This window comes from Ambystoma mexicanum, chromosome 8, assembly GCF_040938575.1.
Source record: "Ambystoma mexicanum isolate Mex_15411 chromosome 8, UKY_AmexF1_1, whole genome shotgun sequence".
NCBI lineage: Eukaryota > Metazoa > Chordata > Amphibia > Caudata > Ambystomatidae > Ambystoma > Ambystoma mexicanum.
Window position 1 is genome coordinate 673,648,573 of NC_090929.1, and position 22,281 is coordinate 673,670,853.

Below are 22,281 nucleotides of genomic sequence, written 5' to 3' on the forward strand. Positions count from 1 at the left end.
GCATTGTTATGGGGAAATCACACCTGAGCGACAAGGGCAGCCACACACCACATATACAAAAGCACACAACCCCTAAGGCCTCTTCGAATGAGTCGTTGAAGAAGCAATCAACGCCTGCAGGACCGTGAAAAGTTTCAGCGGCTCCTGCCAAACCTCGCGGTTCGATGCCCTCCATGCAACCAAATGCGCGGCATGCGACTTGCCATTTTTCTGGAACGGGCGTTCCCTCTAAAAAATCCTCAATCGCCAACCCCACTATCCAAGAGCGTGCAAGCGCCGAAGGACACAGGGGAGTAGCCAACCACGAATGCGTCTTCAGGCACGTCGAGACCCTCTATACAGCCACCAAAACTTTGCGGAAGCCTTTCGGAGATCATTACAGCGTCCAAGGAGTACAAGGGCACCCCCTCTCGTCGAGAGGACTATTCTGAAGCCCCCTAGCCACTCTCTAATGCCTTGCTAGGAAAGACTCCCACTTTTGAGGAACCCTTTCCTCCTCCTGACCATTCAGCTCCGTCTCTGTGGACTAGGGAAAGGTTTGAGCAATGCATGGCCAAAATATCCCAGTTCATTGACTTTTCAGACTGGTACATTATACCCAAGAGACCTATGGAAGTGGACTCTTGCCCCCATCCCCTCCAAATTGTAGAGACTCCCCACCTCTGCATAGGGCCAACAAGAAGTCATCTTGCAGGTCCCAGATGACCCAAACCAGGATGAGTCTTATGAAGAGGTTAATCCTTTTGATCAGGGCCCAGCTGATCAGGTCCCAGACCGGGACCAGGCGGAGGATCAGGGTCTTTGGCTTACACCGACACATACTGTCGATCCAGACGCCATCTGTCCAGATCTCCTTGATACCCCTCCACAAAGAGAGTCATCACCTGTGGACAACCAGATTTAAAATTGCAACGCACAAAGTCGCTCCAGACTCAGACTTCGTGGAGAATATACTCAAGGAGAAGGCTCCAACTAGCCAACCTATCCCTTTACTGAATTCTATAAAGAAACGCCTGGCCCCTTCTTTGCTGTGCCCGTCCCTCACTCGGGCAGTTACCGCCCGGGTGGAGAAATTATTTCACCCATCGCCCTCAGACCCCCCTCTACAGTAGGGCACATTCTACACCTGACTCCTTAGTCGTTACGACCACTCGGAAAAGGGCGGGGGGTACCTCTGTCCTCAGCAGAGTCCCCTCCGGACAAGGACTGCAAGAAACTTTACGCTCTGGGCAAGCGGGTCATCGCCTCTGTGGCTTACTCCCCAAGGATCGCAAATAACACCACGTTACTGACAAGTTACAGTGATGTCCGATGGGGCCTAGTGCAGGATGGTCTTCAGGACGTTCCAGCGCCCACCCGATCACGCCTGTTGGCGGTCGTGGCTGAAGGCAGACAAGTAACCCAAAACATACTGAAGAACACTCTGGACTCAGCTGAGACCCCCTGGACACACCCTCGCGAAGGGTACCCTGTTTAAAAGACATGGCTGGTTAAAAAACTCTGGGTTCAAACCCGAAACTCTGGCCTCTCTAATAGCCAGTGGAGGATTCAAACCTTTTCCGCAAAGCGGTTGACAACGCCCTAGAGATGGCAAAGAAAGAACACGTGATCCTGAAATCACTTAGCTAGATCATGGCTAAGCCCTTTCACCAGCATGGAGGCTCCTTTCATAGCCAATCCTTCTCCTGCTCGCCCCAAGGGCAGTATGGCTCAGGAAATAATTTCTGGTCCTCCTGTCAAGGATCCTCTGGTAACTTCCAAGGGTCTACTCCTAGAGACTTCCCAGCCTTCACCTCAAAGAGACTGACCGGTTCAGGTCCCCTCTCATGCTTCCCTGGTCGGGGGTCGCTTGTCTTCATTCATCCACACCCTGGGAAGGGATCACTTCAGATCAGTGGGTACTAAAGACCCTTGCCCACAGGTATTGTATTGAGTTTCTCCGACCACCTCGCTACCACCCAACGAGATTCAGCCGCCTGTCGCCAGAACACCTGCGCATCCTGCTGGAAGAAGCTCAGGTCCTGCTGGAAAGGGCGCCATTGAAGTTGTCCCCCATGTCCAGGTAAATAAGGGTATTTATTCAGTGTACTTCCTAGTACCCAAAAAGGATCTCACAAAGCGCTCTGTTTTAGACCTGTGCCCTGCAAACAAGTATGTCAAACCCCAAAAGTTCAGGATGACAACACTTCAGGAGGTAATCCCACTGCTGCACAGGTGGATTACATGACCGCATTGGACATGCATGATGCATACTTTCATATTTCGATGTTGCCAGTGCACAGAAAGTACCTCAGGTTCATAATAGAGGACACTCACTATCAGTTCAAGGGTCTCCCCTTCGGCATTGCCTCAGCCCCAAAGGTGTTCACAAAGGTGCTGGCGGTAGTAGCGGTTCACCTGCGCAGGCAGTCCATCCCAGTCTATCCTTACTTCGACGACTGGCTCATAACAGGGCATTTGTACGGAGCATGCCAGACAAATGCCCATGGGACTGTAAATCTCTTCTTCAACCTAGGATTCTCTATCAACGAGAAAAAAATCCAGCCTTACCTTCAGCCAAGTCAAACAGTTTCTGGGGGCTCTAATTTGGACAGAAGACAGGTTTGTATTCTCCTCCAACGAGAGGGTCCAAAACATGCTGTTCTAGATCCCTCACTTTGTAATCAGTCACCAAGTGACCATACGCAAAGCCATGCGACTGATGGAGATGACGGCTTCCTGCATCTACCTAGTTCCTCACGCCCGCCTGCGCATGCCCCCCATGCAAGAGTGGCTCTTGAGCCAATGGTGTAGACCAGCGGCCAGTGGGACGATCCAGTGGTTGTCTCTGCAGACCTCATTCAGTCTCTGCAGTGGTGGTCAAGGGAAAACCTTCTGCAGGGGAAAACCTTCACCACCCCCTCAGTAGAAGCCACTCAGCACGGACGCATCTGTGACGGGCTGGAGAGCTAACCTCCTTTGACCGACGGTGCTCTGCGTGTGGTTTCCAGTAGTAGCATCCAATCACATCAACCTGTTGGTACTACTAGCAGTGTTCAAGGCCTTGAAGGCCTTCCAAACACACCTCCAGGGGAAAACAGTTCTAGTCCTCATGGACAGTACTACAGCCATGTACTACTTAAACAAAACAGGGGGGCACTCACTCGCTAGGTCTGTCCAAACTGTCCCAGAACATTTGGAAGTGGGAACTCAAACACAACGGGTCTCATTACATGGTGGGCGGAATGGGTTTAACGGTGCCGGTAAAGGTGCCGGCGTCGTTAAACCCATTCTACCCTATTACGAGGTTCCCTTGTGGGACCCGCTCTGGACGTCTGGTTTTACCAGATGTCCAGAGCGGGTCCTGCGAGGGGACCAGGGAGCTAACAACGGGCCCGTTGTTTGCTCCCTCCCCATTTCCATTGAGCCCTATGGGGGCTTGAATGGGAATGGGGAAGGTCTGGGTTCCCTGAAAGGGGAAATACCGGGCCCTCCAAGGTCGGAATGGCCCGGTATTTCCCCATTCAGGGAACCCGGACCCGAGTTTGGAGGCAGCCATGCCCCTATTAAGGACATGGCTGCCTCCAAACTCGTAATGAGGCCCAACATGTTCCTGCTTTCACAACGTGTCCAGGGGAACTCAGTATTCTGGCAGACTTACTCAGCAGAGACTTCCCCCTTACCCGTAGAGCACAAGTGGTGGCTACACAAGGACATTTTACTGAGCGTCTTCACAGAATGGGACTTCCCAGATATCGACTTATTTGTCACTCTGGAGTACGCCCAATGCCCAGATTACACCTCCAGGTACCCACAGAACTGCTCCAAGGGGAACGGTCTTTGGATACCATGGTCAGGGAGATTTGTCTATGCTTTTCCCTCGATTCCCCTGCTCAACAGAATAGTGCACAAGATGCACCAGGAACCAGTCACGATAATCCTGGTGGCCCCTGTGTGGGCCCGCCAACCGTGATTCTCCCATCTCATGGCAATGTCAGTCTCCCCTCCCAGGAAGCTGCCGTTCCCGCACAACATGCTGTCTCAAGATCAAGGAGAGACACTGCACACATGCCCACAAACTCTCAATTTAGCAGCCTGGCTCCTGAGGTCATAGAGTATGGGCACCATCAGCTCCCTCAGAGATATATGGACATACTCAGAGAGACACAGAAACCTACCATCAGACATTGCTACTCCAGCAAATGGAAGAGCTTTGTTATCTGGTGTAATGTCAAAGGCATCTATCCTATTGATTGCTCACCTAAAGATATCGTCCTTTAACTAACCCACCTGTTGGATTCAGGACTGGTTTTCAATTCTCTTAAAGTCCACTTAGCCGTGCTTTCAGCATACACCACGTCCCAGAGCAAGGTTTCATGATGGAAAATTCCTATAATTAAAGCCTTTATAAAGGGGTAAAAAGACTTCATCCCTCTATTTCCAACCCAGGTCCCGGGCGGGACCTGAATGTTGTTCTTACCAGACTAATGGGACCTCCCTTTGAACCCATGCACAAGGCTAACCTTAAAACACTCACCTACAAGACCGCCTTTCTGGTGGCTGTCACCTCTATAAGGAGAGTTAGTGAACTGCAGGCCCTTTCAGTTCAGGACCCATTCGTCATGATTCACAAAGACAAGGTGGTTTTGTGCACACACTTTTACTTTGCGCACAAATTTATCTCAAAGTTCCATCTAAACCAGTCCTTAGAACTACCAAACTTTTTCCAGAACCCCACTAACGTGGCAGAAAGAAGCCTCCACACACTAGATATAAGGAGAGTGGTTATCTACTATCTGGAAAAGACAAAGCCACTAAGAAAAACAAACCAGTTCCCCGTCTCAGTGGCAGCTGGTAGAAAAGGGGACTGTGTCTCTAAATCAGCAATGTCTAAGTGGATCGTGAACTGCATCACACTGTGTTTCTCTCTTGCCAAGAAAGATCTACCCTTCACGCTTACAGCACACTCTACTCGGGGCACAGGGGCTGCCAGAGCATTCATTGCAAATGTTACTCTAGATTTAATTTGCAAAGCAGCAACCCGGAGTTCTGTACACACCTTTACACAACACTACTGCCTGGATACACACTCTAGGTCTGATTCTCAGGTGGGACAAGCAGTGCTAAGACATCTCTTTACTACTGTTCCTTTGGATACTGCTCGCTGGCCTATGCACTGCATGTGATTCTAAGCAGATTCACAAGCACCAGAAGACATGCATTACTCACCGTAATAGCATTTCTGATGAGTGTATCTGCTTCGATTCACATGCGCCCACCCTTCCTCACCCCGTGTAGTAGAAGGAACATAGGCTTCTTACACCTTCTCTCTTCTGTATTCATTCACTCAGTCTATAAGGCTCCCTCACCTCGAAAAAAACAAGCGGTGGGACCTCGATGCACGAGGGATTTTGGGTCCACTACACGTCACATTAGGGATAGTGTTACAGTCACGCCCATGTCGACGTCCCTTTCGATCTTTGAAACAAAGATGCAATACTGCATGATTTCCACTAGATGTCGGACTGTATGCACAGCATGTGAATCTAAGCAGATACAATCATCAGAAATGCTATTACAGTGAGAAATGCATGTCATATACTTTCCTCTGACTACTTCTGATCCTAAAAACTCTTTGGAAGCACATCATTGGTCAACTTCTTCCTGATTCTGCTAGTTCCTTAACATTCCATATTTAGTTTTTCAGGTTTACTCAAACTCTCAGAAGGCAGGTTGCTGGTGTGCTCTCAACTGCCAAATCCCCTTACCCAACAGAATGGTTGCAGCTTTCATCACTCCCAATGAATGCTGAACTTGAGAGCTTTGTACCTGAAACTTTAGCATGACCCATGTCAGAATTTCAGAGCAGAACCTGTCCGTCATGAGCACAACCAGGAAATATTCCACTCAGTAACTATACAATAAGAAATGGCTTTTTCTTTTGCTATCAGGCTGTAGTGAAGATGTTTCATCTTTCTCTAGCTATGCTGGGCTGTCATGTTCTTTGACCTGTTACCTGTACAGACGTCTTTGATTCATGCAAGCATTACGTTTTCGGCCTTTTCTGGCGACATAAATTCAAAGGAAGACATGTTTTCCATAGTAAAGGAAGCAATGAAGTACCTGTTTGATGGCGATCATATTTATTCTCCCGTGGGACAACTGCTCCTAAATGCTAAATGGCATTTAAACATAGTGCTAGGTACACAAATGCACAACATTTTTTGAACTGTAGCTTTTTCAACCTGCACTTGCTGTTCAGGAGGACTATTTTTCTTGTGACCCTAACTTTAGAAGAATTGGTGAACTCAAACCATTTTGTCAAAGAGTCGTGTGTTTTATTTCACAGAGACAATGTGGTGCTTTGTATGGTTCCATCATTTGTCCCTAAAGTTCTTTCTGCATTAATCTAAACCAGGAGATTTTTTTTTTAAAACTTTATTTACACAACATGTACAACAAAAACCCAAGACAATCAATGTACAACAAATAAAACATGGTAAACAATACAAGAAAAGCACAGCAGGAGATTATACATGCAGCCGATCAGCCTATACCTCCTCCTTCCTGAGCTAAAGAAATGCTTCACAAGATGCGTGTCCCAAAGTCTCTTAAGTCCTTCATAGAGAGGAATTAATCATTCAGTTCCACCTACCATATTTTTGTCACATGACCCCAGCTAAGAGTTGTTGCTGCATTTCATGTTCCTACGAGCAGCGAGCATTCCCAGTGCACAAAGGCTTCTTGCTCCCTTCACCGTAGCAATGGTTGCATAAATAGCCTTTCAGTGACATGTCCCTGTCATGGAAATATACACACAGTTGCCATGTTAACCATCCCACATACCCTTTGAAAGCATTACTCCCTGATGCTTGCAATGATTCATTTTTCGCAATTTTTTATTTGCACATTTTATTTTTGAGTTTTATAGTGTGTTAACTTGCAGGAGTGCTGCTTTAAAGTGCCTGGGAAAAACACAACATGACAGAATTGTGACATGTACACAAGCATTAGGACGCATCAGATGTGGTTAGATGCCCCAGTGGCCTGCTTAGATAGCCTGTACTCAATATCTCACCTGATGGTTGGATTGCATAGTATGGTTGATGTTTTTGCTAAGGTAAACCTGTGGTGTTCTTAGCGTTTTTGAAAGTACTTGCCAGTTTATGTAAGAGTGCTGGTTTTGAGGAGCAATGTAATGAAGGTTTTGGAAAGTGATACTGTTGTTTTTCTGTTTTATTCCTTTTGCAACAGGAGCCAATTTAGTTGTTTAGGCCTGCTGGGATATGGTCCCAGGGCATGAGTACCAAAAATAACTGTAGCTGCTTTATTTTGGGTCGGTTGCAGTTGGCATTTGTTTAGTACACTATTAAAATAGTCTAGGCAAGAGAAGTCAAGGACCCTAGTCACTTTACTTTTCTGTCAATTCAAAGCAGGGCACACATCTCCTACAGACATGGAGATCAAAGTGCTTGCTAGCGAGTCGATTTGTGGTTGCAGTGAGTTTATTGTCGAAAATGATTCTTTGCCTGGTCCAACTGGGGAGGCCCCGTACACCTGCATGGTGGCCATTTGAAAGGTTGTGTTGCCATGGTTGGAATTCCAAAGAGGGTAATATGTTTTAGAGGTGGTGCTAAGGCGAAGGTTATCATCTATTGTTGAATCCTGATTTCGCTCAATGGGTTCATTTATATGCTGATTTTGTATTCCCCTCCAGGTTTAATAGTACCTCAGAATCATCCACATATAATTGGAAGGATTTCGAGAATACATCGATAATATCGCAAGGGGTTTAATGTAAACATTAAATAGTCTTGGAATAAAATGGAGTCCAGGGGCAGGGGCATAGGAGGCACCATACCTCAAGGGGATTAACTTTTCTGTCTCCAATTTTAAGCTTCAGTGTATGATCGAAAAGGTAATTTGTGATCCACTCCAAGGCATTGCCATATATTCCCATTTAAATGTTTAATGTTTGTTGTAATGTCTAATGGTTGACTGTAGCCTAGATCAAGGAATACTATATTGCTGTATATGGCTGTCGGCTTATTGTTAAGTGTTTTCAGAATTTTCTCATGAAAAGTTTTGTTATCGTACTCCTTTTAGAGAAAAAAACAGATTGGTTTTCAATTAGTAGGAGGTTCTCTTCACTGTGGAGGGCCTGTTGGGTGATAGGTATTTTTTCCAGAATTTTAGCAATGAAACAAATGGTCTGTAGTTTTCGGGAATCATTAGGGCCACAGCGTTTAGTGATGCCGGTATACTTCCTGATGCTAGTGAAGTGTTAAAAAATGAGGTCAGTAGTTCCACCTGGCTAGCTAGGTTTTCCTTGACCAAGTTGGCTGGGCATAGGTAAGATTGCTAAAATTAGGCTTTTAGTTTCTTAGAGGTATTATTCAGCTCTTTGGTTGTAATGAAGTGGAATTTTATAAAAGTAGGTGGATGGCCTTGGTTTATAGCGGCTACTCATCTGATCATTTTTGGTGAACAATGTTGGCTTGAATTTTGGAAGTTTTATCCTGAAGGGCCCAAGAAAGAGAGTTGGCCTGTTCCTCTGAGGTTTTGGTTGGTTACTAGGTTTCTGTTAGTTCATTTGTAAAATTGTGCAAACTTCTTTAGTTTTGAATTGTGCAGAATAGATACGGTCTCCTATATTGTTTCCTTTCTAACAATGGTCGTATGGAAGCTGCTGTTATGAATTTTGCATGTCATGTTTTCATTAAGTGACTTTGATTTCCTCCATGTGTGTCCTAGATTGCAGTTTGTACCTATAAGGGAGGCCAGTCTGTCATTGAACCCTTTGCTAGTGATTTTGGTTATGTTTTTTTCTTAGTTTCCCTTTTCTTGTGGTGCAGTAATGTCCAGTGTCTTCATGATTTATATGTTCAGTCATTGTAGGGTTCACAGGTTTTATTCCAGCGCTGTTTTCCTTCTTGGGCGATGTTAAATGTTCTTCAAAAGCTTGTTAATTCACTTTTTTATTATCTGCTAATGCTATGATGTTCTTGGTTGTCCATTTTGATTAGAATCTTTATGTAATAGTTATGGATCTCCCATTAATTTAGTAGCAGGTGATGATCAGACCATGACAGTGCTGTGCGTGTGATCTGTTTGAGGCCCAGCTCAAATGAGTAGCAGTCAAGGGCATGCACCTCTTTGTGTTTAGACATGTTAATCCAGGTTTTGAAACCCAGATTAGTCACGGTGTGGGTGAGTAAATTGGTATTTGGATTATATATATAACAGAATGTGTCATGTAGATGTTATTTCTGATGTAGCATTTGCACACTAATAATTTCTAAACTATTAGAGACTGTTGTGCCCACCTGGGAACTCCTTTGTCTGTGTAGGTGGGGGCTTCTCCTCGTTCTCATATTTAGTTTTATTTGAGACCCTTATTTTGCAGCCAGATAGTATTATGGAGCAAATGACTATTTGGTAATTTCCAGTGAATCATGTTTCTGTGATTCGTAGTAAGTCCAGATTGAACTCTTCTATGCATTGACAGATATTGTTTGCATTTATGATAGCTGACCTACTGCTCAGTGTGCCTATTTTTAGAAATGGGATTTCTGATTTCGTGGGTGAGGAAAACAGAATGTGGGGGTTTAAGCTGATAGATGAAGTAGGGCCTTGCAAAGTAGGTAAGACTAGCCTACAATTTTGGTGAGTCTGTACCTCAGTAGACTTTCTGAGTTTATGTACATTATTCTTTAGAGCAGTTTTCTGTGTTTTATTCTAGGTTGTTGGTGGAGGTGCCTGAGCTGGTAAGGGGTTACGGTGCTTTGATGTTTAAGGGTCATGTGGAGAATTGTATTGTCCTAGAGTAGCCTTATTTAAGTGTGGGTAGTCTTTCATCAAGCGCAACAAAGGTTGCATTTTTAGCCTTGAACATAACGATTACATTATTTATGAATTTATGGTCAGTTTGTCATTTTTTGTGTGGCGAGATAGTTGTGTCCAGCACAGTACTGCGTTTATAAGAGTTAGGAAAATCATTGAAAAAGGTTTTTAGGTTCATCTGCCAGAGATGCAGGTGATTAGTAAAAATGAGAACGTCGGTGCACCATTCTTTATTATTCCGGCCCCAATAACAGTCCGCGTAAGAGGTGTCAGGTTGTTATTGAGGTAGTTATTTTTGACATTGTTGCATCTTTTAGTAGAGGCAATTTTAGGTGAAGTGAGAAGTTCATATAATTGCATTCCTTGGGTGTATTCGGGTGATTATTGTCCATCTAAAGGAATGGCTGCTCCCAGCTGTGGTTTGGATGGAGTGGGGTAAGGTTGGCAGCAATATACAAAGCAGATAAAGTTTTCAAAAGCAGACCAAATCCAGATTATGTATACATGCAGTAATACAAACCCGTAGTGGCCAGATCACAGTTTTTTTTAATGCATATTAAATATTCCAGCAACAATACATGGCCCAAAGAGCCAGGTTCAATTTACTTAAATGCAGTAGAATTCCTGCTTTAACCTTATTGGCATAATTAGAGAAAGAGCCCTATGGAATTAGTTGTTTTGGATGAAATGATCTGTTTGTAGGGCTGGCTATAGTACACAGGGGCATGTGACATACAGAGCCCCATTACAAAACTTTAAAGGGACGCAGTCTTTTAAAGATGCTTTCTTGGCCTACCTGCAGTGCAGGTAATTACTAACCAGGTTGTGAAGGGGGAGAGCAAATACTAAGAACTAGATTCACTATGAATGTACTTTTCTTTCCCCTTTACTAGTCCTGAACTAACTATACACTGGAGTTCTTAAGAAATCTAACCCATATCTTATCCATTAATTTTCAGATGTGAGCGAAGACAGTGCTTACGGAAGTCAGGGACCTGACGAGGAAGACCATGGTCTACAGACTGCTGAACAATCTAAACCACAAATATCCTCAAAGACAATTATAAAGCCTGCAGATGCACCCACCCAAATCACCCCAACCCGACGGCCACAAGTTCATTGAGCGGCTCCGGAACAGCAACATATTCTGATGGAAGATTCGCTGCAAGACATTTCTTTGGCAAACAGTCAAGTCGAAATGTTTGACTGCTGCCAATTGGACATTATGCGGGGCAACAATCCTGTAAAGATTTTAAAAGAAATTCTTTGGAAATTTTTGCAGAAAAAGGAACTATCTATAGACCTTTTTTCCATACTCCCCTTCACTATTGTGCCTTGATATCCCAAGTTATATAGGGAAACATTCATGCACATAGGTCTATGAATTGTTTACTGTGCCTTTCTGTTAAAAGGTGCAAGAACTGTGCCTTATTGGCGAGAATCAATGTGGCTTTCTTGGATAGCGGCTCATGCAAATTTCCTTTCTCATCAATAGTCCATTAATTCATATTTACAAAAGGTAGAATGTTGTCTGCTTCCCTTTTTCTCTTCCCCTCGCTCATGTGGATTTTCTTGAGCTGCTGTTGCTTAGAGAGATCCAGTGTACAAACGTATAAGCATCATGATTTTTTAAAAATGTTTTAAATTGTTTTTTTAACGTGTTTACTGTATTTCCATGTGGTGTTTGGTACATGTCTGCTGGTAAGGATATTTAATGATCTGCGTCTGTCTATTTTTAATAAATGTACATAAGACCGGTCGTGTATTGAATGTGCTCACTGGATGTCAGTGCATGCAGAAACAATAGAAGTCCCTAAGGCTTCACACACCATGACGTTTTATGGTGCACAGCATTTCTCTCCTTTCAAAGACTTTGGGGCTCATTACGAGTTTGGCGGTAATTCGGTAGTAATTCCACTGCATTACTGACAGAATCAGATACCGTCAGCGCCACTTGGTCCTGTGGGTTTACCATGAGATTACAAGTGGTGGTAGGGCGAGGTTAGTCAGCCTTTAATGGAGTCCACATTGGGGATTTCTGGTGGAATTACTTCTGGCAGAATTACCATTTGGTAATTCTGTAGATTTTTTTAGTTAAATTGGAGGATTTACCTCCAGCTTCATGCTGAAGATAAATCCTCCACTTTTGCTGATGGTAAAATCTCCACTCTTCCTCCAAAAATCAGAGGAATTACCACTCCGTAAATCCGCCGGTGGTAATTCCGCCAAAATGTGTAATTTGGCAGTGTGGGCGAAGTGACAGTAATGCCACTTTTCCCACACTGCCAAACTTGTAATGAGGCACTTTTGCCTTCAGTCATGGCTATCTAATGTAGGTCACTTTCATGCTGATTTTCTATAGAATCTGTAGGTGGGTATGCTTTTGAATATTTGCTTCCTTTTCTCAATGTGATTGACAACCCTTAAAAAGGACAAGCAGGGGGTCATGTACGGTGGCACCTTGATGATTTTACTTTTTTGATAGCTGCTAATGGATTTGTTGATCAGAGTCTGTCAATACCAAATATCCTTAGGTTTTTATGAGGGTTCTGCTGTGAACAGGCGTTAATGTCTACACAACCTTAGTTAAGTATTTATGGGTGGGGTTGTAGACTTGCCGCGTTTGATTGGCTGCGCAGAGGCGCTTGTGGAAAATACCACGTTTTTGGCATTTCTTTTTTCACCTGTGCCATTCCCTAAGGTGCACATTGCTGTCCGACTCCCTTAGGGACAAGCATGTGAGGAGGACCTACCCAGATATCTTCTCCTGGGCATCCCAGTTGCAGTGTGACTTAATGTGTGGGGGCACCTAACTCACCAAAAAGGAGAGGGGAAAACTGCTGAGCAGGCCTGCTACATTTTAAGGAACGAAATCCCATTGACTTGCACCTGTGGGCATTGCAGCAGTGAATGAAAATGAACAGTCACATATGCTTATAAAAAGACACCTGTGCAAAGCCAATAATACCTGATTTATGTGGATCACGCAAGGATTCCTTACCTACAAAGCATTGAAAAACAGTGTTTTTCTTGTGTATATCTACTGAGAAAGCACAAAACGAGCCTGCAATCGTGCATGTTCTACCATCCTCTGTTCCCGGACTCCTCCCGATGAAAACTGTATCGTAAATGTGTTGGTGCCCCACATAAGGAAAAGGGGAAAAAATGGGCCGTCAAAGGCATTTTCAAGGGACTAAATTGACTTCTTTTGGCAGCAGGGCATCCTACAAATTTAGGCCCCGAGCATTGCAGCTGTAAGTGAACACAAAGTACCCCATGTTTCTGGAAGGCCATGCATGGAAATCGAACAGTATCTGACTTGCCTGTGGCAGCAGGAATGCGTAAAGGGGGACGTTGTGTGTAGTGCTAGTGCTGAGATGACCCCCAAACTCCTACCCTACCCCTAATCCCCCTCCTCCCAGGGAGGAAAATGCCAGTTGCTTGCCTTCCTTTCTAGCTCTTTTGTCTTGTCTTATAGTTGGCTAATCTGATTCACAATCGTTCTTCTAGTACCACATAACGGTTTCATGTGATATAATCGTGGCAAAAATTGCCGTCGTAACAAAATATCACGGCAAAAATGCCACTGTTTTTGCACCGCAGTCCATGTAAAACTTGCGGGGGACACCTCCGCAACCCCTGACCCATTATACCATTTAAGGGGAGCAGGGGGACACCCCCGCAACCCCCTCTCCCCTTAAATGGTATAATGGGGCACACTTTTACCGGGTCAAACGGCGGCATTTTTGCCGCGATATTTTTTTACCGCAACATTTTTGCCGCGATTATATTACCTGATACCCACATAACTCAGAAATGAATTTCCCCCATTTGTGGCTTTAAAGGACTCCCATATTACCCCAACATCAGTTAGTGAACCTTCATTGGTTTAGAATAATTACTTTCTTGTCTGTTTTTGTATGCCACTGTTAACCTCTGTGCTGGAAAAAGCACCCTTTCTATCATCCAACTGAGTACCACTATTAATGAGGTGTCATCCGATTGTGTTCTTTCGAGGTACTGAGCTGAACAAATCTACTGGATACATATACCACTATACATCTAGTAGGCCTTGTTCTTACAACATTTTTAAGAAACAGTTTGAATCTTGTCCTAGTGCTCTACCCCTCCCCTGGATGTGTGAAGTTACCTTTTGAAAACACAATTAAAATATCCTACCTACGGTACGGGTAATCCAAATATTTTCTCAAAACCTCTGCCATTTTAATAAAAAAGTCAGTTAGCAATGTTTTCCAAACTTTGTTAGACTTTTATGATTATCCAACTATTCTTTTACTGGAACGGTGATGGGAGGTACAAACACGCCAACAACTAACCAACACAATGAGAATTCCTTCACTCCGCCAGCATCTCTACTACTGGTTTGCAGGAGCGCCAAACACATGCTAAAAATACCCTCCTGACGAGACAAGGCACATTATGGCAAACAGTACAAACCCCTGTATCAATCAAGGAGGTTTAAACCTTCAGCTCAATGGGAACACACATAGGGCCTCATTACGAGTTGGGCGCAAACGGATACCGGGCACCGGTAAGGACACCAGTGCCGGTAATCCCTTTGCGCCCTATTCCGAATTCCCTTAGCGGGTCCCTTCCTTAACGCCTGGTTTTACCAGGCGTTAAGGAAGGGACCCGTTAAGGGACTTTAGAGCTAATAACGGTACCGCAATTTGAGGTACCATTATTAGCGCCTTCCCATTGAGCCCTATGGGGGCTCAAATGGGAATGGGGAATGGCTTTTTCAATGTGGACTTACCGGTCCCGCAAAGGTCGGAATGGACTGGTAAGTCCCCATTGAACGAGGGCGGACTCGGTACCGGTATTGGAGGTAGTCATGGCGCTAATATCGCCATGATTACCTACAGACTCGGAATGAGGCCCAAGACATCTTCCACGGCTGTGCAATATAATTTGGTGGTTCTGTACCCCTAGGGTGAGCTTCCAGTTGAAGTTGCTTTCAGGTTCATATACTGCAGGTCTTATTTTCAATGTAATGAAGTGCTCCATTAGGGTAACCAAAGAAGTGCTATTTCCCATCTATGTCAATTCAAAGGTTCGCAGGATGCAGTAGCGAATAGGGGATCCCCTTGTCCAGTAGCAATTTCTTCACTTCTTCAAAGGATTTCCTCAATTTTTGAGTTTCCATGCCAAAACCCAGATGGAATGATGTTTTACTTCCATTGTTTCGTATTGTATTGGTCTCGCCACATGGGTGTCTATTTTACTTTGTTCTTCTATTGTTGAAACATAATGATTATCACCCAAAGATGCGATCCTCCAGTTTTATCAAACAGTTAGGGAATAAGGGTTTTTCCAAAACGTTTTCCATGATTCTTTTCTCCATTTATGTCTGGAGAGCTGAGGAGACGTACATTCTTCCTTCATGATCTGTCTGCTAAGTCATTGAGTTTTCCCCGTCCATTTCCTAACAGTACTCTAGAGCTCAACATCTTGATGCATCTGTGCCGTTGCTATGGAGATTAATTAATTTGGTCAGAGGTCTACTTATTGCCTTTCTGTATCAATCACAAGCACACATTAGAGGAAGAGTTCATTCACTGAGGAAGGTTCTGTTGACATTGTGACTGGCTTCGCAGGTTGCTTTGTTGACCAGCGCCAACCCCTTACAAAGCTATCTTCCAGGGTCCCTTAAAGACTTTTCTCACTGTGGCCCTCCTTTTTATTCCCTTTTATCATTTAATGTCCAGCACTGCTGCCACAGTCAAGGTCAAATTCCTAGTATATCACGGTAGAAGGACGAGTGCAACCTAGGCCTTCCACTATGTATTTTTACCGAGTTGATGTAGCTTCACTCTGCAGCTCTAAAAAGTGACTTTCAATTTGAACTGTAGAAGGGGACAAAAGACAAAATACCTACCTGCCAGGCACGTGTCAAACCAAGGGCTGTCATTTTGCAGCACAATATTTCTAAACCAGGCGAACTCTACTGTAGCATGCTGATTTCTCTATAGAGTATGAAAATCATGGACATCCAAAAAGGGCTTCCCTGTTGTCCATATTGAATGCACGAGGAGCACACTAGTGTTTATATGTTAGTGCATGGATACCTCTTATCTCCCCGTCCACCTGGCTCGGCACACAACGACTCCTGCCTATCTCTTTGGGCTCTCTTGACTGCATTAAAAAAATCCTGAATCAGCCTCTTTTCCAGCTTTTCACGAAATATATTAGCTTCTTTTTTAAAATTTTAAATGCAAACATTGATCAAACAGTACATTTTCTTGATTGTGCTCCGCATGATGGCTCTGGAAATGGAGTGATACATTTCTGTCAGGAGCCTCCAAATAAGGTTAGAGTTTCAGATTCACATCATTGTGATGTTCAGTAATGTCCAAATAATTAATAGATAAGTTACTCTATGTATGTGCACATTTCAAATATCGGTTTTGGGCATTCAAACTGATTACAAAGGCTTCTAACTCTTGTCTTGGTTGCCTTCTATAGTGCTATGACGGTCTTGAATGGATAGAAATCCCTATATGATACTGACTTCTCAAGCATTTCCACATAGAGAGTTGCCAATTCAGGCACCATAGCTGTGCATTTAACCACACCTTAAGCTTGTTTATACATGGTGTCTAGAAATTGAAAAACATTGTGTAAACTAGCTATATTGTGTTAACAGAAGGTCCCACAAAATGAATAGAGATTAAATCAAAGGTCCAAAAAGGTCCAAAAAGCTTTCCAGCGAGAGCCTGGATCTGTAATAAATAAACGTACTATCTAGTTAATGAGGAACCGAGAATAATAGTATTTTGTACGGTACCAAAGATTCATCAAAGTTTAGCTAGCTCTCCAGTATGACCTATTGTACAAGCCGTACCTTCTCCTCAGGAACCTTTATTTCAATATGTAGATCATTATTTAAGATCATCTGTATTGAAAATGTTCATACCTGAGAGATATGAATGCAATCATTGCAATCGTTGAATTAGAGGGCAAGGAATTTAGCAGAGAAAATAATATCCTAATTGCGTTGGATACAATCTTATTATATATTTCTGAGGCTTGTGGATCTGCTTAGAATCACAAGCTTTGCATAGGCCGACATCTAGTGGAAGTTGCAGAGTATTGCACATTAAGTTTTCAAAGTTAGAAAAGGGACGTCGACAGGGCGTGAATGTAATACAATCCCTAGTGTGACATACCCTGTGCCCATGATCCCTCACACGTCGAGGTCCCTCAGATCATTTTTTTTCACCTGTTTGGCAAGTTGTTCTTTCGCAGAGTCTACTAATTCGACAGCTGGTTTCTTTGAACATCTCAATGGCTGATCCCGGCTTCAGAAACAGACGTTCTGTTCCGACGACAGGCTTCGGCCCCAGACAAAGTGAACCGCATTCACTGTAACGTACCTGTTCCTTCGCAGTCTTCGCTCCAATTAGCCCTATTGTGGCGGCGCTGCAATCGTGTGGGGAAGGTTACTGCGGAGGTGTGTTTATTGTACGCTCGCCGCTTCTACTTCCTCATGAACGATACGCGCATGCGCGTTTTCATCGGTGGTATGCAAATTTAAAGTTTCTCGGCTATATGAATGCTGTTAAAGCCGTAGGCACGTTTTTATGTGAATTCAGCAACATGAATGCTGTTAAAGCTGTAGGCACGTTTTTTATGTCAGTTCAGCATTGGACATTACAGCAACACTAACACATCAATCTCAAATCAGAGTGTATATATTAATTGCCTCCAATACTCCAGTATAGTACATATTAAAAGATTAAAAGATTGTCTCCAACAACAGCAAAGTAATGAACGTGTATTTGGGTCAAACAGTGCACCAATATTCTGTTTTCAATTCAGATAAGCACTACAACTTATTATAACACTGCTTGAAGAAATCCAATCACATTACCAGTAAAAATTGTGGGAAATGGCATTTAGCAGTGTTCCTCCTCCCATGTTCTTTATGCCTGATGCCAATGAACCCAGCCTACCATGGAAGAGGTGGATCTGTTCTTTTGAATATTATGCAGGAGTGGTTTGTGGTCCGAATTGTAGTGCAGAAAAGAGAAAAACACTGTTACTGCACTGTTTGGGCCCAGCCGGCCAAGAAAAATATGAATCCTTACCAGAACTCCCAGTAGATGAGCACATAAATATCAATGAATATGAACGCACAGTCAAGAAGATTGACAAACACTATGAAAAGAAAGTAAGTATAATCTTGGAGAGATATAAGTTTGGCAAGAGGACGCAAGAGGAGGGAGAAAGTGTCGAGAAATGTATTACTGCTTTAAGGAAACTTGCCAAGACATGCAATTTTAATGATCAACTTGATGAAAGGCTAAGAGATCAGTTTATGTTGGCGTGCAGGAGTGCAAAAGTAAGAGAAAGACTTTGGTCAGAGAATGATCCTTCACTAGACATCGTCATGAGAGGAGCAAAAGAAGTTGAACATACTGAGGAATGTGTAAAAGAACTAGAGAATAAAATTAAATCTCTTCAAGTAGAAACAGGTAGTGTAAGAACTACAAAAGCATTGTGCAATGCTGCTGATGATAGTGAATCTATATCCATGGTTAATAATGCCTCTGTCAGAAGGAAAACTTCTGGTAGACCATATAAATCACCACAAAATGACAGAGGGAAGTATAGAAAAAATCAAAAGGGAAATTCCAATAATTCTATCAGGAGAGACAGTCCAAATGAGCAACCTATGAATCAAAGGAAAAGAGGTCAAGGAACGTGTTATAGATGCGACAGTATCAATCACTGGGCCGACAACCCGGAATGTCCAGCATTAAAGATCATATGCAGCATATGCAAAGGAAAGGGTCATTATTCCAGGTGCTGCAGATTTCGCAATATGTCCACCAACTGGATAGGAGGGAATTCGGACAGTGACCGCAGTGAGAGAGAAGAAGGTGAAGAGTGTGTATTTGTTATTACAGATGATGATGATGATGAAGAAGTCCTGGAGAGCCCTAAGGCTACAATCTTAGTTGATGGAGTAGAAATAAATATGATGATTGACACTGGTGCTACATACACATTGATACCACAACGACTATGGAACAGAGAGAAGCATGAATACTTACACGAAACAGACATCAAACCCAGAGCCTATGGTGGGGTGAAAATTGATACAATAGGTTGGTTCTGGGGCAAGTTAAAATTCAAAGGCAGAAAAGCTAAAGGAAAAATTTACATTACCAGTGTAGGCAAGTCACCCCTTTTGAGCTGGACTCATCAGAGTAAACTACAATTTAAAATATACTCTGTTGCGGAGGAATCTGTATTTGAAATCAACAATGATGTTAACAAGTCTGAAAACAATCCCAATATAATAAGGAGTGGCACCAATGATGTCATGGAAGCAGTATTCCGTGATGGCCTCGGGTGTCTTTGTGATTATGCGCATGAAATACAATTCAAACCCAATCACACTCCGGTAGCCCAGAAGTTAAGGAGTATACCTATATCCATGCGAGACGAAGTCAGAGAGGAGATTAAGAAAAAGGAAGGTCAAGGAATTATTGAAGGTATAGATGCCAGTGAATGGGTCTCGCCACTGGTCGTTCTTAGGATGAAGTCAGGCAAACTCTGATTATGTGTTGATATGCGGGAACTGAACAAGTGTGTTGTCCCGGACAGGCATCCTCTTCCAAACATACAAGAGTTGATTTCCACATTTGGGCCATCAAGTTTCTTTTCCACTCTCGATTTGACATCAGCCTATCAAGTCAAATTACACAGACACTCCAGACATCTTACTGCCTTTATTACACAAGATGGGCTGTATCAATTCAAAAGGATGCCTTTTGGTCTGGTGTCCGCGGCATAAATGTTTAAAAAAATAATGCACAATCTCTTTGAGGGGGTGCCTGGAGTGATATGTTTCCAAGATGACATTTTGATATATGCTAGCAGTCAAAAGAGCCATAATGAAAAATTGAGATATGTATGTGAGAAACTACATAATGCTGGATTGACTTTGAGCAAGGACAAATGCAGAATCAATTGCTCGGAGATTGAGTACCTAGGTCACAAGATATCTGCAGAAGGCATATCACCTAAACCACAATTAGTAAATACTATTAAAAAAATGCCTAGCCCACGCAACAAAGGAGAAGTACGCACATTCATCGGAATGGCGGAATCCTATTCCAAATTTGTTCGTAATTTTGCTGTACACACTGTTCCATTGCGAGAATTACTCAAGAAGAAAATTTTCGAATGGAATGACGAATGCGAGGAAGAATTTGAATTTATTAAGACCGCGATAGACAAAGCTCCAGCGTTGAAAAATTTCAGGAGTGATAAGAAAGTCATCATAACCACTGATGCCAGTAATGTTGGTCTGGGAGGTGGCATTACACAGGAGAGTAAGGGCAGAGAAGTATTAATTGCGTTTGCATCAAGACTGCTCAAGGGGGTTGAAATGTCGTATGCCACCATTGAAAAAGAGGCGTTGGCAATAAAATGGGTGGCGGAGAAATTCAGGAGTTTCATCTGGGGCGGTGAGGTGGAGTTCCGCACAGACCACAAACACTTGGTGCATGTCATCATGTCTAAAGGGTTGGACAAAGTATCCAACCGCATCAGAAGGTGGATAATGCTTCTTCAGGAATATAATTGCACTGTGTGTTAAGTGCCTGGAGTTAAGAACATTACTGCCGATTGTCTATCTTGACTTCCTAATATATCTGAAATTGTGGACGAAGATGACAATATGGAGGTCGTTTTGAATAAAGAGGCAGCATCTATTTCGAAGATGGAATGAGATGAGGCTGAAAAAGATAATAAAGTGTTAGAACGTCTCAAGGAATTAGTCAAAAGTCAAAGTTCATGGAGTAAAACAAAATTTGAAGAAGCAGACCTGACTGACTATTGGTTTGTTGCTGATGAATTACATGTGAACAACAATATTGTCATGGGAGGAGACAAAACTATTCCACCTGCGAGTTTACAGCAAAGAGTGATTGAACTTGGTCATGAAGGTCACCAGGGAATAGTCAAAACTAAGCAGAGGATAAGAAATGACGTGTGGCGGCCTGGATGCGATTTACACATAGAACGTTACATCAGAGTTTGTATCCTTTGCAGTAATAGTGAAAAGAGTTGTGTGGGTGTGAGACAGCCTATAGTTGTTACTGAAATACTGAATAAGGTATGGAAAGATCTTGGTATGGATGTGCTAGGCCCTATAAATAGTAATGGAGTACAAAAATGTTGCTTGGTGGTGATCGACCTCCTTACTAGATGGGTTGAGGTGTTAATTGCACCGAGATTCACAGGAAAACATGTAGTTGAATTTTTATCTGATATATGTGAGAGAGAGGGATATCCAGGGAGTATTTTGACTGATAACGGTACCCAGTTCAGATCCAAAGAGATGGTGGATTTTTGTAGTAAGTACACTTATCACACACAAAAAGAGTTCCATTTACCACCCACAGACCAGTGGAACAGTAGAACGATTTAACAAAGTGTTAAAGCAAATTATCAGGTCGGCATGGTCAAATGGGATGAACTGGGAGGACGCTGTTAAGGAAAGAGTAGTGGCGCATCGTTTCACACCGCATTCCTCCATTGGTCTCTCTCCTTTCGAGTTAAGCAGAGGGAGGAAGGCGAACACCAAACTGGCGCCTCTATGGTTGGATAACAAATACAAGGGAGTGGAGAAAGATTTTGAGGATGTATGTAGTAAGATTAGAAATACCCAATTAAGAAACAAATCCATGTATGATGAGAAGAGACCCATGAACAAGTTTGACAAAGATACTGTGGTGGGTAAAATGGTTAGAGTCAATCTTCCTCCTGCTCTTAGAGAAGGTCCGTGCAAATGGTTAAGGCCAATCAAAGTTGTGGAAGCATTTAAACATGTTGTCAGAACGGAGGATGGAAGGATTTGGAATGTCGAGAGAGTATGGGTATGTAGTAACAATAAACATTTGAATGGGAGTAGTGGTGAGAGGGTTGCTGGATGTATGAGTGGGACTGATGGAAGTGCAATGTGTCAAAAGAAGGTATCCAGGGAGAAAGGTGTGCAAAAAGCAGTTTCTAACAAATCTAAAGTAATTTCCTTGCCAACATTCATCAGAGACACGACTTGCAGGTCCAGGTGGGAAAGAGCATATCGGAGACCAAGCCGAATGAAAGACTTTCTGTGACTCTGTTTCTTGTTCCACATTTAGCAAGTAGATTTGATTTGTTGCCATGTTATAAAGTAAGGGAGATGTGTAGTCTCTTTCCTCGCTCGGAGCATGACATCCTCGCCCTGGAGCGTCACATGGATTCCGGGAGCGAGACATTATTCCTGCTCACGATGGTGTGGAACGAGAACGTTGTTCAAACAACAACAGCTGTCAGCTGCGGCGGCCGGATGGACACTGACTCCCTCCTTTCCCATATTATGTATATAGATACCTAACTATTAATAAATATAACGCCATTCTATATTGCCCTGTCATTTCA

The 22,281-nt window shown here is 43.3% G+C and overlaps 1 protein-coding gene across 1 annotated transcript in view; it reads left to right on the forward strand.

The window, feature by feature from the left end:
• The window catches only part of NFKB2 (nuclear factor kappa B subunit 2), a 190,652-nt gene extending 179,071 nt beyond the window's left edge, over nt 1-11,581 (forward strand). Inside the window, exon 22 of the mRNA XM_069610468.1 lies at nt 10,782-11,581. Coding sequence (XP_069466569.1) covers nt 10,782-10,945 — 164 coding nt within the window. The 3' untranslated portion in view covers nt 10,946-11,581. The remainder of the gene's footprint in view (nt 1-10,781) is intronic.
• The last annotated feature ends 10,700 nt before the right edge of the window (nt 11,582-22,281 follow it).